This window comes from Hemiscyllium ocellatum, chromosome 37, assembly GCF_020745735.1.
Source record: "Hemiscyllium ocellatum isolate sHemOce1 chromosome 37, sHemOce1.pat.X.cur, whole genome shotgun sequence".
In the NCBI taxonomy this organism is placed as follows: Eukaryota; Metazoa; Chordata; class Chondrichthyes; order Orectolobiformes; family Hemiscylliidae; genus Hemiscyllium; species Hemiscyllium ocellatum.
Genome location: NC_083437.1, coordinates 15,307,929 through 15,328,464, shown reverse-complemented (window position 1 = coordinate 15,328,464; position 20,536 = coordinate 15,307,929). Strand labels below are relative to the sequence as shown.

Below are 20,536 nucleotides of genomic sequence, written 5' to 3'. Positions count from 1 at the left end.
TCCCCCACTACTCCCTCCCTTCCACTCCTCCATCTCCCCTTCCCCTGTCCCATTCCCCCTCCCTTTAGCTCAGCCCTCCCCTTCCCCCGCCCCACTTCCACTGCCTCTGTCCCCTCCCCCCCACTCTCCCCTCCCTTCCATTCCCACTCCAACTGCTCCCCTTTCCCCCACCCTTCTCTACTCCCCCTTCCCCTCCAACCCACAAATTCTCCATTCCCCTTTCCTCTCCACCACTCCCACACCCTACCCCTCCAGTTCCCTTTCCACCCCCACCTACCCCATACCACTCCCATACCTCTCCTACTCCTCTTCACCTCCATTCCCTCATCCCCTCCTTCCTTCCCCACAGCCCCATCCCCTCTTTCCTCCCCATCCCCTCCTTCCCCACTCCCCCACCCTCTTCTTCCTTCCCCACTCCCCCACCCCCTCCTTCCTTCCCCACTCCCCCACCCTCTTCTTCCTTCCCCACTCCCCCATCCCCTCCTTCCTTCCCCACTCCCCCATCCCCTCCTTCCTTCCCCACTCCCCCACCCCCTCCTTCCTTCCCCACTCCCCCACCCTCTTCTTCCTTCCCCACTCCCCCACCCTCTTCTTCCTTCCCCACTCCCCCACGCCCTCCTTCCTTCCCCACTCCCCCACCCACTCTTTCCTTCCCCACTCCCTCCTTCCTTCCCCACTCCCCCACCCTCTCCTTCCTTCCCCACTCCTCCACCCCCTCCTTCCTTCCCCACTCCCCCATCCCCTCCTTCCTTCCCCATCCCCCATCCTTTCCATCCCCACTCGTCCCATCTCCTCCTTCATTCCCCACTACCCCATCCTTTCCTTCCCCACTCCCCCACTCCCTCCTTCCTTCCCCACTCCCCCACCCTCTTCTTCCTTCCCCACTCCCCCACCCTCTTCTTCCTTCCCCACTCCCCCACCCTCTCCTTCCTTCCCCACTCCTCCACCCCCTCCTTCCTTCCCCACTCCCCCACCCCCTCCTTCCTTCCCCACTCCCTCCTTCCCCTTCTTCCCCACTCCCCCACCCCATCCTTCCTTCCCCACTCCCCCACCCCATCCTTCCCCACTCCCCCACCCCCCCCCATGTGCTATGCCAATGTAACCCTGTGAAGTGCAGTAATCACTGCAGTGGTTTATTCTGATGGGGGGCTGTTATTCCTGAGGCGAGGGGACCGAGCGCTGAGGGGAAAACCTGCATTTATATAGCGCCTTTAAAAGAAATTCACGGATATTGGGCGGCGCCAAGCTTTGCAGCCAATGAAATACATTTTTAAATAAATATGGCAGTTCCTGGTGTGAAATAGCCGACTGTAAGGAGAGAGGGAGGGGCTCAGTAAATGTGAGTAGAACAAACTGTGAATATACATCAGGGCGACACCCGAATGTGGTTTATTTTGGGGAATGAATATTAAACACAAACAGAGACCCTGGGCCCGGGCCCGGGGAGGGACTCAGACTCAGAGTCAGAGTGAGAGCAGCCGCCGCTCTCCCTCCCTGAGCGCCCGCGGCACGGAGCAGCTCCCCCACGCCCCACACCCCGGCCCGGGCCCGGGCCCAGCGGCAGCTCGCGGCGGGTGAGGAGCCGGGCCCCGAGGCCCCAGACCCACTCTCCCCGGTGAGGGGTGAGGCCGGCCCCGGGGGGGGGGCTGGATCATCTCAGTGTTTGTGTTACTGTTTGAAAGAGAGAGAGAGGAAAGGGGAGAGGGAGGGTAGAGCACCTCACACACTCACACACACACACTCACACTCCTCGTCCTTCTCCCCCCCCTCCTCGTCCTTCTCCCCCCCCTTCCTTCTCCCCCCCCCTCCTCGTCCTTCTCCCCCCCCCTCCTCGTCCTTCTCCCCCCCCCTCCTCGTCCTTCTCCCCCCCCCTCCTCGTCCTTCTCCCCCCCCCTCCTCGTCCTTCTCCCCCCCCGTCCTTCTCCCCCCCCCTCCTCGTCCTTCTCCCCCCCCCTCGTCCTTCTCCCCCCCCTCGTCCTTCTCCCCCCCCGTCCTTCTCCCCCCCTCCTCGTCCTTCCCCCCCCCCTCCTCCTTCCCCCCCCCTCGTCCTTCCCCCCCTCGTCCTTCTCCCCCCCCTCGTCCTTCTCCCCCCCTCCTCGTCCTTCTCCCCCCCCCTCCTCGTCCTTCTCCCCCCCCCTCCTCGTCCTTCTCCCCCCCCCTCCTCGTCCTTCTCCCCCCCTCCTCGTCCTTCTCCCCCCCTCCTCGTCCTTCTCCCCCCCCTCCTCGTCCTTCTCCCCCCCTCCTCGTCCTCCGTCCTCCCCCCCCTTCCCCCCCCTCCCCCCCCCCCCCCTCCCCCCCCCCCCCCCCCCCCCTTCCCCCCCCTCCCCCCCCTCCCCCTCCTCCCCCCCCCTCGTCCTTCCCCCCCCCTCGTCCTTCCCCCCCCCTCGTCCTTCCCCCCCCCTCGTCCTTCCCCCCCCCTCGTCCTTCCCCCCCCTCGTCCTTCCCCCCCCCCTCGTCCTTCCCCCCCCCGTCCTTCCCCCCCCCCTCGTCCTTCCCCCCCCCCTCGTCCTTCCCCCCCCCCTCGTCCTTCCCCCCCCCCCCTCGTCCTTCCCCCCCCCCTCGTCCTTCCCCCCCCCTCGTCCTTCCCCCCCCCCTCGTCCTTCCCCCCCCCTCGTCCTTCCCCCCCCGTCCTTCCCCCCCCTCGTCCTTCCCCCCCCCTCGTCCTTCTGCCCCCCCCTCGTCCTTTCCCCCCCGTCCTCCCCCCCTTGTCCTTCTGCCCCCCCTCCTCCTTCCCCACCCCGCCCTCCTCCTTCCCCACCCCGCCCTCCTCCTTCCCCCCCGCTCTCCTCCTTTGCCCCCCCCGCTCTCCTCCTTTGCCCCCCCCGCCCTCCTCCTTCCCCCCCGCCCTCCTCCTTCCCCCCCCCGCCCTCCTCCTTCCCCCCCCCGCCCTCCTCCTTCCCCCCCCCGTCCTCCTTCCCCCCCCCGTCCTTCTTCCCCCCCCCCGTCCTTCTTCCCCCACCCCCGTCCTTCTTCCCCCACTCCTCCTCGTCTTTCCCTCCCCCGTCCTTCCACACCCCCCCCACCTTTCTTCCCCGTCTCCCCCCCGCCTTTTTCCCCAATGGACAGTGGGATTGTGCTCTGTATTCTCTTGACTATGTGAATGGCCGTTTCCATCTTGCTTTATAAATCTCAACAATCCAGTCCTGGGTGGAGCGGACTGCTGATGCATCCTGGGAGCCCCATGGGTTTAAATAGAAAGGGAACATTTCCAGTGATGGCATTGAGAACACGGTATGCCATTGTCTATGATGGTAGTCATAGTCATTGTCATTGTTATAGAGATGTACAGCACGGAAACAGACCCTTCGGTCCAACTTGTCCATGCTGACGAGATATCCCAACCCGATCGAGTCCCATTTGCAAGCACTTGTCCCATATCCCTCCTAAACCCTTCTTATTCAGATATGAATCCCAGATGCTTGTTAAATGTTGTAATTATACCAGCCTCCACCACTTCCTTTGGCAGCTCATTCCTTACACGTACCACGTTCTGCGTGAAAAAGTTGCCCCTTAGGTCTCTTTTGTATCTTTCCCATCTCACCCTAAACCTATGCCCTCTAGTTCTGGACTTCCTGACCCCAGGGAAAAGACTTTGTCTATTTTTCCTATCCATGACCCTCATGATTTTATAAAGGTTACGCCTCAGCCTCAGACGCTCCAGGGAAAATAGCCCGAGCCTATTCAATCTCTCCCGATAGGTCAAATCCTCCAACCCTGGCAACATCTTTGTGAATCTTTTCTGAGCCCTTTCAAGTTTCACGATGTTTTTTCCAATAGGAAGGAGACCAGAATTGCACACAATATTCCAAACGTGTCCGATGTCCTGTACAGCACAACATGACCTCCCAACTCCTGAACTCAATACTCTGACCAATAAAGGAAATCATTCAAACTTGTGCTTTGTTGAGGGCACAGGTACAATGAGTGGGTGCAGGTTCCAGCAGCGGAACAGCGTTCCTTCAGGAGAGGAGAAAGGAAAAAGCGGAAGGATACCCATTTATTGAATAATATCTGACTCTGTTCTTAATGGTGCTGTCATAGCTAGATAATCAGCAATTTCTGTGTTGTTATCCTTTATCCTCCCTTGGCTCTTATTTCCCATTGACACACCTCACCCCAGTAACATCTTTAAAAATTTGGCAGCTTTCACAGGTACCCTGGGATACTCTGTAATACCTCACTCGTATCTCTTTTCCATTACCCTGTCTCAGGCTAAGCAGGAGTGTGTGGCAGCTAAATGTAGGGAAGATCAGATGTCCTGGTCTTGGATGCTGCAGTAAACTCCTAGCATTCAGTTTCATTCCTATCCTGGGCGTCTGTCTCAAGGGTGAACCAGACTCTCTGCCAACATGTTTCCTGTCTAACTGAGATGGGCATTGCATGACGTGTCCCAGCCATCAGTAGGGCAGCTTAATACCATTTCGGTAAAATGGCCTCACCTCACCATATGCTGGTGCCATTATTAGCTCAAGACGAGACCATCCAAGAACCCTTCTGGCTGGTCTCCCACCTTCCACCCTCAAGGAACTTGAACTCATCCAAAACTCTGTATCCTAACTCACACCAAGTCTGGTTCACTGCTCAGCCTTATGTCCTTGACCACTGACTGCCTCCTCCTGCCTCAGTTTTAAAATTCTCATCCTTAAAAGTTTTAAGTACCCCCATGACCTCCCTCCCTCTCCATATTAGTGACTTCTACAGGGTCTTCAACCTTCCGAGGTATTTGCTTCTTCCGTTCTAGCCTCTTGCACATGTCTGACTTTTATTGCTCCAACTTTGACCATTTGCCTTCGGCTGTGTGGGCTGCAGCAGTTCAAGAATGCAGCTCACTACTGCCACCTCCATTGGGAACTAGGGATGGGCAGAAAATGCCAGCCCAGCCAATGATGTCCACAGTCTATAAATGGATATGAAGAAAAAGCTCTGAAATCTCCTCCCTTAAACCTCCCTTGGAACTCCTACAGTCTGGAACCAAGCCTTTAGGCCTGTTGGGTCCGTGCAATCCTGTGGGAAGCGTCCCACCCTGACCCACCCCATATCCTGAACCCCTCATTTCCATGGCAACCCACCTAGCTAGCATTCACATCCCTGGACACTGTGGGCAACTTAGCCTGGTCAATCTACCTAACCTTTGAACTGTGGGAGGAAACCAGAGCAAACCCTGGCAGACATAGGGAAAATGTGCAAACTCCATGTAGACAGTTGCCCAAGGAATCAAACCTGAGTCCCTGGAGCTGTGAGGCAACAGTGCTAACCACTGAGCCACCGTGCCTCTTCGTTTCCTCCTCCTTTAAGATGACCTTCAGGACATCTGTGTTTGACTACATGGTAAGACCAAAAGCCTTGGTCTCAGATACTGCAGTGAACTCCATTCCCTAGCGCTCACCTTCGCTACTGCCTTGACTTGAGAGCAAACCATACCCTGTGTCACCATGTTTCCTGTCTGACCCTGAGATGGGCATTGGCTGACAGTAGGGCAGCTTATTATCATCTTGGTAAGATGGCCTTGCCTCATGATGACTCTGATAGCTTCATATGCGTTCAAACCTGTTTGGTACCGGATCCCTGAAGCACCTTCTGATGCTCTGGTGTTGTATTTACTAAGCACCTTTCATGACCTCAACATAGACAATGAATTTGTTTTAACTTGAAATTACTGTTGTAATGATAAAGAACTGCAGTAGATTTTATGCATGACAATCTCCCAAAAGCCAGTAATTACCAGATAATCTGTTGTTCGGTGTTGGCTCAGTGTTAAATGGTTGTGAACTTCCAGATCTTTTGAAATAGTGGAACGTCGTCATCTGCATCTACCCGAGAGCGCAGATGAATCACTTGTTCTTTGAATCTCATTTGAAGGATGGTCACCTTTGAGATTGTAGCATTCCTTTGATGCTGCACAGATATGTCAGCCCAGCCTGTGTGGCCAAAGGGGCTTGAACCCAGAACCTGCTCACTCAGAGGTAACGGTAGGTGTTAACGAGTATATTTGCAAAGTTTTAAGGAGTAAAGCAGGAGGTTTAGAGGGCATTTGAGAAAAAGGTTTGTTTTTTCACTGAGGATGGTACAAATCTGGAATGGGAGGGTAGTTAAGGCAGGGAAATCTCTCAAACTTTTTAAAAGTACTGGGATGAGTGCTTGAAATGACCAGAACATTCAAAGCTATGGGCTAAGTGCTGGAAAATGGGATTTGTGTAGATAGGTCAGCGCAGATTTGATCAGATTGCCGTTTGAATAAATCCTTTTCTAACCTCTGGTATTTAGTTTACAGCTCAAAAAAGACATTCAACCTTGTGTCCTTTGGGGAACTATCCTTCTTTGAAAGCATGGCCACTATTGGAGACATGCATGAGGATGTCCTGGTGGAGATCTTGTCCTATGTTCCCGCCAGGGAGTTGCTCATGTCGTGTCGCCTGGTCTGCAGGATGTGGAAAGACTTGGTGGATGGAATACACATTTGGAAGGGAAAGTGCATTCGGGAAGGATACATCAAAAACAATGGGGAGATGTATATAAAGGATTGGCAAAGGTTTTATATCCTGCTAAGTATGAAGAAGAACTTGCTTAAAAACCCTTGTGCAGAAGGTAGGTCTTAAATTTTCTTTTGTTGCTAATGTTGCACACAAGAATGAATTGTTGCTGCATCCATTGCCGTAACCAACAATGGGGTCAGGCTACTATTGAATAGGAATCAATTATGAATCCAATACTGGGTTTGTGTCTATAGAGAGGCAAGAAATGAAAAAGAATCCCACAAATGTGGCTTGAGAAATACAATGGTACATCGTGATTTAAAATTACTTGTTCATTAAATAAAAGCAAAAAACTACAAATGCTCGAAATCCAAAACAAATGCAAAAGAATGCTGGAGAAACTCAGCAGGTCTGGCAGTATCTGTGGAGTGGGAAACACAATTAATGCTTCGAGTCCAAAGAGATTCGAATTTCTTTTTTCAGGTTGCATTGGAGGAGGTGGTTTATTTGAGTTCTGTGGTCATTGTCCCCCTGAATTTCCATCTCTTGCTCCTATATAAATAATCATGGAAATGGCACTCTTTTTGCATTGCCATTACTGGATAGATATCAGACCATTTAGATGATTACATATAAATGTGGGCGGCACGGTGGCGTAGTGGGTGGCACAGTGGTTAGCACTGCTGCCTCACAGCGCCTGAGACCCGGGTTCAATTCCCGACTCAGGCGACTGACTGTGTGGAGTTTGCACGTTCTCCCCGTGTCTGCGTGGGTTTCCTCCGGGTGCTCCGGTTTCCTCCCACAGTCCAAAGATGTGCGGGTCAGGTGAACTGGCCATGCTAAATTGCCCGTAGTGTTAGGTAAGGGGTAAATGTAGGGGTATGGGTGGGTTGCGCTTCGGCGGGTCGGTGTGGACTTGTTGGGCCGAAAGGCCTGTTTCCAACTGTAAGTAATCTAATCTAAACCATTTTTGAATTTAGAAGCAAGATGGTTCTTTGTACTCAATGTTGTGACACTCTGATTTGGAAACTTATTTAATTGATGTGTCTAATAATCTGTTGATTCCTCAGCACTGATCTTTTTCAATCCTGGTTTACATCACCTGCAGGTATAATGACTAGACAGTGTTAGCACTGGGTAGAGTTATGTTTGACAGTGAAGTGTTCCATTGTGCCTGGGTCTTGGTTGACTGCTCACTGTGTGCTATCAATCAACCTAGTGGTTCCAGAAACTAAAACCAAAAAATGAACCACACGGCTGCAGTTATTTCAAAGTATCATGCGAAAGATGGTTTTCCCACACGCGAACTGATGAGCGTCATCTCTGAGACACAAACACAGTATCTGACTATAAATAGTTCAAATTCATGGCTTCAGTCCCTTCCTTTCAGTCTAGCCATGGGATTCAGGATGCAAGGCTTGCTTACTAGCAACATGAATGGATGGTGTAAAGTGAGAAAGTGATTCTTGTACACTGTCTTGAACCAGAAAGCCTGTGAATATTTGAATGACTCACAAAAGACATGTCTACCTTTGTCATAGCAGTTAAGTGCTTGCAGGAAATGCTTTGAGCCGAACAGAACTGTGATGGCCGGGGTGTGGTGAGCCCACTGACCAATACGTGGTAACTTTGCAGCAGTAGGCTTCCATGTGGCACACTGACCAAAGATCGCATTCATGATGAGTAAATTGCAAACACTGAAATTCAACAAAATAGGAAGTACGGGGAGGATGATGATTTTGACTTTGGAAAAAAGCAAGACCTTAGCATTTCAAATCAAATCTACCAGGTTAGGTTCAAAGATGTTACCGAAAAAAGCACCCTTCATGATGCGGATGCAGTCTATCCAACCAACTCCCCTCCAAAGGACAGCGATCTTGTCAACACTTGCCCAGTCACAGGCAGCATCAAACTTTATCCCTACCACTGAGGCAAACTGCAGTCTTGGTCAGTCTTTGGAAGATGTTGTCGAAGGATCTTGGGTGAATTGAAATTATAGATGATATGCTTGAGTGAATCAATTCATCTCTGTGGATATTAAGTTAAGCCATTGTCTGCCACAAAAATTGCACACATAGTTGGTTACTAGAATAACTGTTTCAGATGACTGTCCACTTCCTAGGATCCATGAAATTTGAGATTTCAAATAAACCTGTTGGACTATAACCTGGTGACATGTGACTTCTGTCTTCACATCTAGGTATGGCTAGATTGTCTGCATTAGTACAATAACAATTTGCACATTTGTGTAATAAACTGGCTGCTCTGTTTCACGGTATTGCTATCACAGACAGTGCGTATAATCGCGATAGTCATTTGTGATGTTTAAGACCATATTCGTAGGAAATCTGGTCACTGAAGGAGGTGAGGGCAATAAATGGCACACAGTGTATCGCAGAAAGTAGGAGGCAGTACTTAAAATCATAGTGGTTGAGAGAACTTGATCCTGTACCACAGTTGCGTGCGATAAGCACACACTGACACCTATAATTGCATGTGCAGCAATGTTGTGCCATTTTACTAGAGTGACACCTACCACTATATCATTGAAATGAGCAAAGTGCTCAGTCACGCCATCAGTAATATATTGAGGTACAACAAAATTTGTTATTGCACTGAGTATACACCGTTTCTATCAGTTCAACTATATCCCACACATGTACAATGTAAAATTCTGAACCCGCTGTTCTTGGGCTTTATCTATGTGATGGAGCATAAATGCAAGTTCTTGCTGATTTTAATCTACTTCCTTTTTTATTTTCTTTTCCAACAGAAGATTTTAATCATTGGACAATTGACTATAACGGTGGTGACCAATGGAAAATAGAAGCCTTACCAGGTGCCCATGGAACTGCCTTTCCCGAAAATCATGTCAAAAATTATTTTGTGACATCGTATGGGTAAGACTTCCATTCCACAGTGACTATTGACTACAACTCACTGTAAAAGCCACCTTAGCACTGCCACTCATTACCATCCCTTGTCATGTGGACATACAGTTTCAGCATTTAGTCCATTACTCATGTTGACTTTGGAAACCTGAGTCAAACATCTTTTTATTCCTCCACCGTTCTCAAGTCAGGATGAAATTTAACCATTGTCTGAGTAATGCTACAATAGCTGGTTAGATGGCTTTTGCAATGTTTCCGAACTGGGAAAAAGAAAATCCCTGCATCTTGTATAACATCACTCTTCCAGGCATAGTCTTTGAACCTGTATCTATTGTGCCCTCTCTCCTGCCCTCTGTCTCTCAGTCCCCCCCCTTAAGTACACTGTCTCACAGATGTACTCACTCACACAAGTACTCCCATTTCATTAATTGTCTCTTTCTCTCAAAATTCATTCCCTCTTTTTCTCGCTCTCCCTCTTTTTCTCTCTCTCCCTCTTTTTCTCGCTCTTGCGCATGCACACATGCACACATACAAAGGCACTGTCGCTTCCTCTCACACACTCTTGTATACAGTGGAAAATGATTGTGGCTGTATGTAGGTCAGTCATCTCCACTCCACGAATTCATCAGGATAATGCCCTAGGCCTGAATGTTGGCTGCTTCCTCAATGACATTGTGTCATTCAAGACTGCTCAGATACTGAAGTAGTCCATGTCAAAATGCAGTCTCCAGATTTGAGGTAACAAGTAATACTTGCGCACACAAGGCCAGTCAAAGACCAGCTCCAACAAGAGAGAACCTAACTATTGCTCCTTGACATTCACAGGGATTGCTGTCACTGGATCCCCAATTGTCAATGTCCTGCAGGTTACCATTGCCCAGAAACTGACCTGGCCTAGCCCTGTAAATACCGTGACTGCAAGAACAGGTTGGAGGCAGTGCGTAACTCTCCTACTGACTTCCCAAAGTCTGACCAGCAACAAGACACTAGTCAGGAGTGTGATGGAATACGCCCCATTTGCCTGACATCATCCAGGACAAAGCAGGCTGCTTGATTGGCATCATATCCATAAGCATCCACTGCCTCCACCACCGATGCTCAGGGGCAGCAGTGGGTACTATTTACAAAATGAACTGCAGAAATTCACCAAGGCTTCTTAGAAAGGGGTGGCCCGGTGGCTCAGTGGTTAGTACTGCTGCCTCACAGCACCAGGGTCTCGGGTTCGATTCCAGCCTCGGCCGACTGTCTGTGTGGAGTTTGCATATTCTTCCTGTGTCTGCTTGGGTTTTGTCCGGGTGCTCCAGTTTACTCCCACAATCCAAAGTTGTACACGTTAGGTGAATTGGCCATGCTAAATTGCCTGTAGTGTTAGGTGCATTAGTCAGAGGGTAATGGGTTTGGGTGGATTACTCTTTGGAGGGTCGGTGTGGTTGCGCTGAAGGGCCTGTTTCCACACTGTAGGGAATCTAAACCCATGGTCATTACTGTCTGGAAGGACACAAGCAACACTTACATTGGGAACCAAGTTCCCCTCCAAGTCACTCTCAATCCAGATTTGGAAATATATCACTATTCCTTCCCTGTTGCTGGGTCAAAAGCCTGAACTCCCTTCCAAATGGCATTTAAAATGTACCTACACCCACTGGACTGCAGTTAATATAGGCAGCTCACCACCACTTCCTCAAGGCCAATGAATGGAATGGCAATTAATGGTCCCTATGCATTGATTCCCACATCCCTGATGAATGAATTAACAGAAAGCACATACTTCCGTGTACACTTACTCATCTTGCTTACCACTCGCTCCGCCTCTCCGATCTTCTGTCCTGCTCTCTCTGTCTCAGTTTCTCTCTGTCTGCCCTGCCTGGCCTTTGTCCCTCTCTGTCTGCTTCGCCCAGCCTCTGTCCCTCTCTGACCTATCCAGCCCTGCCTCTGTCCCCCGCTGCTGTGCCCCGCACTGCCACTGCCTCATCGCTTGTTTCTATCGCATTCGCTCGCTCACCATCTCTTTGTTGCCCTGCCTCCTCTCTTGCTCTCACCCTCGCTATTGCTCTATTGCGTGCACTCTCTATCCCCAAAAGCACATACCCTCTCCACCTTTGCACCTAAGGCTTGTTCTCTCCTGATTATTCATCCTCCACCCCGTCCCCTTTCCCACATTTCTCTACATTCCACTTCACTGCATTAGGCTACAATTTGGACCTCCATCCATTTGCTATTGAATTAAAGAGAAAGTTCTCATTAGATTAAACAGTCTGTTGGTATTGTTTACTGCTGTGCTTGGTTGATTTTGAGCTCCCTCTTCCTGTTTGAAGGTATGGTTGACCTAGCCATTGAGCTGAAGCAGTTGTGAGGAAATGAGTAGATTTTATGAAGAAAGGAAATGTGGATAATGTTTAACTGTAGCTTCTATTCAAGCTGCACAATCCTGGATGATGATTGGCTCATTCAGGATTATGCTTTGACCCATCAGACCAAGATTCATTCGGGGTTTATCCATCCAGCTCCTGTGCAGCGTTGCCTCACTCTGGGGCTGTAGCTCCCAATTGATTGGATGAAAATCCACCCTTTGACATTCTTCTACCAGGTCAGCCCGAGCTGATTTGGAGCACACTTTCTCCTTCAAGTCAAAGGTTGTGCCTTCAAATCTTGTTTGAGGACCTTCAGCATCATATTGAGCAGGGCAGAGCTGAGGGAGTGGTTGTTAAAATCAGTTTGTATCTGCCCGCTGAGGCTGGAGTGAAATATCTGTGGGCCGAGTGTTAGTATGGCACAGCAGGAGGCCACTTAGTCCAAGGCCACTCAGTGCCACCCCCTTAGTCTATCTGCAAGTTTATTTTCCTTAAACTTTGATCCTATTTCCTTTTGGGTTTGTTAACTATCTCTGCTTCTGCCACCTCAAGTGCAGCAAGTCATTAGCAGACTATTAACTGCCTTTGCAAAATAAAGTTCATTTTCTAATACCCCCTTTTAGCTCTGGCACAGAACCTTAAATCTGTACCCACTAGTCCCGGATGGAAGCAAACGTTCTTTGGCTACCCTACCTGTCATTGTCCTGTACACCTTTGTTAAATCTTTTCTTTAATCTCCTTTGTGTCAAAGGGAACAACACCATCCTTTCCAAATGAATGCTTTTGCCAAATTCCTTCATCCCTGGAACCATTCTGGGATAAATCTGTTCTGCATCATAAAGATCTTCTCATCCTTAGTAAAATGTGGTGATCAGAACTGGATGCAATAATCTAGTTATGACATAACCAGAGCTTTATAAAAGATCAACATAATTTATCTGTTCTTGTGCTCAACATCTCTATTTACAAAGCCAAAGATCCAATATACGTTATTTGTTAGGCTGTCAATTTATCCTGCCACCTTTAAAGATCCTTATCTTCCAGCACCGTTTTTTAGTCTTGTGCCCTAAGTCTATATCACCTTGTGCTGTCACTTCTCTGCATTGAACTCCGTTTGCTGCCTGTCACTCCAATCTGCTGAATGTTATAAATCAGAAACAAAAACAGAAATTGCTGGAATAGCTCAGCAGGCCTGGGAGCATCTGTGGAGAAGAATCAGAATTTAGTTCTAAGGTTTACTGAGCCCGAAACGTTAACTCCGATTTCTACCTGTGGATGCTGCCAGACCTGTTGAGCATTTCCAGCAATTTCAGTTTTTGTACCCAATCTGCAGGTCTATCTGTGACCTGTTGCATTTGACTGGGATCATCTTTACTTGACACCTCAATTTAGGATCATTGGAAAATGAGGAACTGTTGAAAATTTGTCAACCTCCAAGTTGTATCCTTCCCAAAAAAAAGCAGGCTGTGGTCTAACGTTAGATGCTGGCATTCTCCAGGATTCCATGTCTTCCAGTCTGAAAAACAACCATTTACCACAACCCACTGTGTTGATGGAGAACTGGGGTGTTTTACCTGGCCTCATGACAAACATTTACTTCTCAAGGTTGATCTGATCATTAGCACCTTGCGTATCATTTTACTGCATTACAGTGGTGACCACATTGACTAAAATCACTTCTAAACGCCCTAGCGTTATGAAAGATACTATACAAATGGAAGTTATTTCTTTCCTGGTTCTAAAGAAAGTCTGTTTGTATCTCTCTCTGACAGCTTATGCCAGAAATCTCAGTTTATTGATCTAGTGGCAAATGGACTGTGGGAAAATCTGCTCGATAAATATCAGCCTAAGATTGTAGTGAGTGATTGGTAAGTATTGAACCTTCCATCCCATAATACTTGATTGGTGTGAGAAAGTGACTGATATCAGACAAAAATTAGATGTCACATTTAAACAAAGAAACTAAAAGTGAGCTCATGGCGAGGTAAAATAATAATAAGCTTTCTTTCTGTTTCTGTATTAAGGGTAACATTTGGCATAATGTACAGACTGAAAAACTAAATTGAACAAGTTTACAGATCATTAATATTAATAGTGAAGGACGGACAGTGAGTCATACAGATTGGAAACAGACCCCTTGTTTGGCATGAATTAATTGGATCATAATTCCAATTAAACTAGTCCTACCTACCTGCGCCTGGCCCATATCTCTCAATACATTTCCTATTCATGTACACAGCCACATTGAACCCACATCCACCACTTCCCTTAGGAAATGCATTCCAAACGGGAACCATCCTCTGTGTAAAAAAAAAAATTGCCTCCATGTCTTTTTAAAATCTCTCTCCTCTGACGCCCCCCCCCCCCAAGTCTTGAAATCGCTTGTCTTAAGGAAAAGTCAGTTACCTTTAACTCTATCTGTAGCCTTCATTATTTTATAAACTTCTATCATAAACATATAAATGTGCTGACTGATTTCTTACAGTGGTGCATATTTTATGTAAACTTAGAGTGATTCTGGACAAACTATGCCTGACGTGCTTTGTCAGTGTATTCTCCTGAGCTAGTATTGGAATACCATTCTGCAGGTATGCAGCAAGGCGAGACTGTGGCTGTACGTATACATTGGAGGTGAAGCTACTCTCTAAAAATAAGACAGTTATCCAGACATACAAGTCGAAGGCGATCGAAATCCCCCAGTGGAGTGATGCACAGTGGAAGCAGGTACTCATTTTATGTGTTTCATTCCATTTTCTTTATCTAGCCTTCACTCATCGAATCATAGAGATGTACAGCATGGAAACACACCCTTCGGTCCAACTCATCCATGCCAATTAGATATCCCAACCCAATCTAGTCCCACCTGCCAGAACCCAGCCCATATCCCTCCAAACCCTTCCTATTCGTATACCCACCCAAGTGCCTTTTAAATGTTGCAATTGTACCAGCCTCCACCACATCCTCTGGTAGCTCATTCCATACATCTGCCACCTTCTGTGTGGAAAAAGTTGCCCCTTAGGTCTCTCTCATATCTTTCCCCTCTCACCCTAAACCTATGCCCTCAAGTTCTGGACTCCCCAACCCCAGGGAAAAGACTTTGCCTATTTACCCTATCCATGTCCCTCATAATTTTTGTAAACCTCTATAAGGTCACCCCTCAGCCTCTGATGCTCCAGGGAAAACAGCCCCAGCCTGTTCACCTTCTCTCTATAGCTCAAATCCTCCAGCCCTGGCAACATCCTTGTAAATCTTTTCTGAATCCTTTCAAGTTTCACAACATTTTTCTGATAGGAAGGAGACCAGAATTGCACACAGTATTCCAACAGTGGCCTAACCAATGTCCTGTACAGCCACAACATGATCTCCCAACTCCTCTACTCAATGCTCTGACCAATAAAGGAAACCATATCAAACGCCTTCTTCACTGTCCTATCTACCTGCGACTCCACTTTCAAGGAGCTATGAACCTGCACTCCAAGGTCTCTTTGTTCCGAAACACTCCCTAGGACCTTACCATTAAATGTATAAGTCCTGCTAAGAGTTGCTTTCCCAAAATGCAGCACTCGCATTTATCTGAATTAAACTCCACCTGCCACTTCTCAGCCAATTGGTCCATCTGGTCCAGATCCTGTTGTGATCTGAGGTAATCCTCTTCGCTGTCCAGTACACCTCCAATTTTGGTGTAATCTGCAAGCTTACTAACCTATTATGCTTGCATCCAAATCATTTATGTAAAGTAAATGTAAAAGTAATTTACAAAAAGTAGAGGGCCCAGCGCTGATCCTTGTGGCACTTGACTGGTCACAGGCCTCCAGTTTGAAAAACATCCCTCCACCACCACCCTCTGTCTTCTACCTTTTAAGCCAGTTCTGTATCCAAATGGCTAGTTCTCCCTGTATTCCATGCGATCTAACCTTGCTAATCAGTCTCCCATGGGGAACCTTGTCGAACGCCTTACTGAAGTCCATATAAATCACATCTACTGCTCTGCCCTCATCAATCTTCTTTTTTACATCTTCAAAAACTCAATCAAGTTTGTGAGACATGATTTCCCACGCACAAAGCCATGTTGACTATCCTTAATCAGTCGTTGCCTTTCCAAATACATGTACATCCTGTCCTCAGGATTCCCTCCAATAACTTGCCCACCACCGAGGTCAGGCTCACTGGTCTATAGTTCCCTGGCTTGTCCTTGCCATCTTTCTGAAACAGTGGCACCACATTAGCCAACCTCCAGTCTTCTGGCATCTCACCTGTGACTATCGATGATACAAATATCTCAGCAAGAGGTCCAGCATTCAGTTCTCTAGCTTCCCACAGAGTTCACGGGTGCACCTGATCATGTCCTGGGGATCACTCATCTTTACAGCTTCTATAACCAGTTGACCTTTTTTTACTGTGTAAATACAGGTATTATTTCTGCACTGTTGTCAAACAGTGATGGTGTCCAAAAACAGCTTCTGCCTTCCAGTCTCCTACTTCCCCTGTTCTTCCTCAATACCCTCTCTCACTCCACATTGCTCTTCCTCCTTTCCCTTCCCCATGTTCCCTCAGCGTTTTCCTTATTGTGAGTCTCTATTATCAATGTAGGCCAGCTAGTTGACTGTAAAAGCTGTTTCTGATTGGTTCTTTACATTCTCTATTGTCTATATGTGCTTTCAGGAGACTGGTATCGAAGCTTGTGTGACGATAGTTCGTGTGCTATGAGTTTGAGGTATATTTTGCCTCAGGTTTTTTTTATGAAGAGTGGTTGAGACAGAGGTACCAAACGTTTTGCTCCAGGCCAATAGACTAAACAGTTTGCGAGGCCTTTGATTTTTTTTTTAATTAAGTTGGAACAATAGCTTAGATTTCCTACAGTATGGAAACAGGCCCTTTGGCCCAAAGAGTAACCCGCCCAGACCCATCCCCCTCCGTTATTTTTACCCCTGACTAATTCACCTAATACTGTGGGCAATTTAGCATGGCCAATTCACCAAACCTGCACATCTGTGGATTGTGGGAGGAAACCGGAGCATTGGATGAAACCCACACAGACAGCCTGTGCAAACTCCACACAGACAGTCGCCCGAGGCTGGTATCGAACTCAGGTCCCTGAGCCTGTGAGGCAGCAGGGCTAACCACTGAGCCACAGTGCTGTTCCATGGAAGCAACCTGAATGGGTGGAGTCAGGCTCCCACAGAACCAAGGTTTTAGTTTAGCTTTCAACAGTTACTGGGGTCTTGAAGCTGTGTGTGGAAGTTGTTATTCCTCTGTCTTTACAACTAAAAGCTGGAGCTTTCTCTGCTGCGAGACAATCTGTCTTACTGAATTTGCCTTTGCAAAAGGTGTGTTTGTGGGATGCTGCTATATTGGAGGCCAGTTGCTGTTTAGTCATTAAATAGTCTGTTATTCTGTAAAGTTTTCCAATAGAGTAGAGATAGACCAGTTCTTCTGGGTAAAGAAGGGAATCATTCTTTCACGCGCTGTTATAACTGACGATACTTCTTGCTTTACAGTTGACCCACGTTTTTGAGGATTATGGTCCTGGTGTTCGTTTTGTTTGGTTTTCGCACCATGGGCAGGACACACAGTTCTGGGCAGGATGGTATGGAGTAAGAGTCACCAACAGCAGTGTTATCATAGAACCATGAATATGCTGCGACTGGACTCCAACAAGAAGAAGAAAACCAAATATTTTCTCAGTGTGAAGGAGAAGTAAAATGCCACAGGTGCTGGAAATTGGATAACTGTCTTGAAAGACCAGAAAAAGTCGGAAGACACTCAGCAAATGTGGCATCTTCTGCAGAGAGAATAACAATTAATATTTCAGGACAGTTCTGATGCAAGATTTTAATGTCAGTTGTGGTTTTCTCTCTCTCTCTCTCTCGCTCTCTATAGATGCTGCTAGATATGGTGAATGTTTTTGAGCACTTGTAAATTTATCAAAGAGAATTATCAAAGGTTGGTTAATTCCAATTTATTTTTGCACCTTTGATATGAGAATATCCTTGATTTCACTTTATTTTTTCATCGATTGCTGGGGGAAACTGTCTGATGGTTATTTTCTGCAGCGTGTTGAAATAACATGCTGAGAGATGTCAAAAATGGCATTGACATGTTTGTTGCTAATATTTAAACTGACCCAGAGATTCAAGAACCTAGCTTCACTTGCACTGAAACAGGTATCTGGAAAAATCTGGTTGAAAGAAGACACGAAAGAAAAATTGTCAATGGAAGCTGACCCTTTCCAGATTAAAGGGGAAGTGCCTCATGTTAATCTTATTCAAGTTGTTGTACCCATTTGTCGTAATGTGTTGGTCTGTGAGTGATTTTCACTGGATGGTCTTCCAGTTTGAACAGATGGTGGAGTCTCTCTAGGACCCTGAGAGCTCCGTTCCTGTTAAAGGAGCTGGCAGATTGAATCACTCAAACCAGGATCCTTCATTGGACAAGGAAACCATTTCTCAGCACATGTGACGACTTTTAGAATTTTAAAAAAACTTTTCACTAACACTGGCTCCATAATTTGAAAAAATAATCCTTTCCCGTTTATCGACATTGAGGTAATTTAAAGCCAGGTTGCTGTTGATCTGTGGGATTGACATTGAGGTGTTTTAATGTTAATGATGAGGTCAGCACTGCACTGTACTTTGCACCCCTCCCCAGTGTCTCATTTTAATAAACATGCTAATGTGTCTTAAACTCTGGCTGGAGGAATCTACTCAAATATTGCAGCACAACAGAGGTCCAAATAATTCCTTCACTTCTCTATTAAATTAATGAGTGACCCAGTGTTTGTGTGGAATCCATTGTATTCTTGATTAAATAGTTTCTGATGGGAGTGTGTGTCATTTAACACTTATCTATCCCAGGCTTCCTTGAAGTAGGCCCCCTCTTGTCTGTTTGGTTCAGTTTTGTTTATGATGCATATACCTTGTGTACAAAACCGTGAACTCGCCTCCGTTTCCACACAACATACCATTGAAATATCTCAGCTCACTGTTCTGCATGGGGCCATTTTGGAGGAAATAGCACATTGACTTCCTGTCTCTCCTCCCCCATCCTCCTCTGACCACAGGAAAAGGAAAACCTTTCCCAACCATGTTTTATTCATGCAGAAAGTTTCACTTCTTTCGTTTTGTCACATAGTGTTAGTGTTTGGTTTCTCAGTTCTATTTGTAATGAAAGGTGTTTTGGCTCTGTTTGCTGCTGTTTGAACGCTTATGTCCACCATTTTATTGCCACCAATAGAAATGGAATGGTGGGCAGAGTGTATAAGACAGAAATATCAGGTAGTGCAACTTCAACCTGTGAACATTATATGCTTTAGCTGAACCGCGTTTGTTCGTGACACATTCCAGATTAACAAATAAAACATTGTTATTTTGTGAAAGATCCAGAAGTGCTTGTTTTCATTGTGAAATACACATTTACCTTGTTCTGTGATTGATGGGCTGGGAGCCAAAAATTTGCAAAGGTTCTGGTCAACTGAAATAGAAACAAATTCTGCTTGAAGCAGACAACTGGCTTGTTTCTATTTAAAGAGCCAAACGTCAACTGTTAAGAGATGACTGTGAACTTGTCTGTCTTATCATACACACTGGATTCCCACCATGCTGTCAACTGGGGAGGCTAACCTGAATTAGTTTTGTTTAGCTGTTCAAGGGCACTGAAATAAATTTGCAAAATTATCTTATTTTCATAACATGAGTAGCTTAAAATCTACATCTAAACTTCAATGACTAAGGTGAAAGAGAGCTTTTGCACTGATGAGGTCTCACTCTGTAAGGATGTGCTTTGGGTAATGCTGATAACCACCAAAATATAATTATAGCTTGACCTAGATAAACCAATGATTCTCTTTCCTTCTGAATACGATGTAAATGGGGAATGTCTGTATTTTGTCTCTGTTTGAACCCAATTGATTTGTGTAAGCTGTTGTTGCAGAGACTATATGCAATAAAGTGTTTGTTAAATACTCATAACTAGTTCGAGTTTTTGTGAGTAGGTTAGATTAATAAAGTAACTAAATGAGGCGGGATAACAAGAGTAACTGTGCCTTAAGGGGTATTATTAACAAATTTAGTCATTCTGTTTCTCATTTAATCAGTTCTTTTCTTTCCCAGTGTTAAATTCTGTCCCCTGTCATTTCTGACTTCTTAGGCGAATGAGACTGTTCTGGTCTGTAAGTCGGATACAGGAGAGAGATTTAGAATGCTTTAATACACATTCAAAGGAGTTTTGGTTTAGTGACTGAATGCAGTGAGATTATAAATGAGTTTGGGAATATTTCTCCGTATCGGAAGTCCTCATTTAAAGGTTGCTGGTTCTCAGAGGAGTTTCAATGTTGAAATATTAACTGGGTTCTTAGGGATTTTTGATAGGAAAAATCCCAATCGTTTTTTTTAGATTAGATTCCCTACAGTATGGAAGCAAGCCCTTTGGCCCAACAAGTCCATACTGACCCTCCGAAGAGTAACCCACCCAAACTCATTACTCTGACTAATGCACTTAACACTGTGGTCAATTTAGAATGGCCAATTGATGATTGTGGGAGGAAACTGGAGCACCCGCAGGAAACCCATGCAGACATAGGGAAAACGTGCAAACGCAACACAGACAGTCGTTCCCCGCCCCCCCCCATGAGGCAGCAGTGCTAACCTCTGAGCAACCAGTTTAAGTTTCAATATTTGATATTACTAACTTCCTCCATTGGTAAACAAAATAATTTTTAAAATGAAATAAGTTTAAAAGTATGAAAGAAAAATGTAACTTGCTACAAGTATCTCATTACTGTTTCCCAACCTCCTTCCTGGCCGCATTTCCAGATCCTTCTGGG

At 46.6% G+C, this 20,536-nt stretch overlaps 1 protein-coding gene across 2 annotated transcripts; it reads left to right on the top strand.

The window, feature by feature from the left end:
- The first annotated feature begins 1,179 nt into the window (after positions 1-1,179).
- Positions 1,180-19,092, top strand: LOC132833716 (F-box only protein 6-like). Of its 2 annotated transcripts, none has more exons than XM_060852225.1 (6): positions 1,180-1,339; positions 6,265-6,585; positions 9,247-9,373; positions 13,488-13,583; positions 14,304-14,439; positions 17,214-19,092. In XM_060852225.1, exons 2-6 carry the CDS (start codon positions 6,327-6,329, stop codon positions 17,346-17,348), a joined length of 753 nt encoding a protein of 250 aa, XP_060708208.1. In that variant the 5' UTR covers positions 1,180-1,339; positions 6,265-6,326; the 3' UTR covers positions 17,349-19,092. The 2 variants fall into 2 exon arrangements, with proteins under 2 accessions (XP_060708208.1, XP_060708209.1); XM_060852226.1 differs by lacking the exon at positions 1,180-1,339 and adding an exon at positions 3,165-3,231.
- Positions 19,093-20,536: the final 1,444 nt, after the last annotated feature.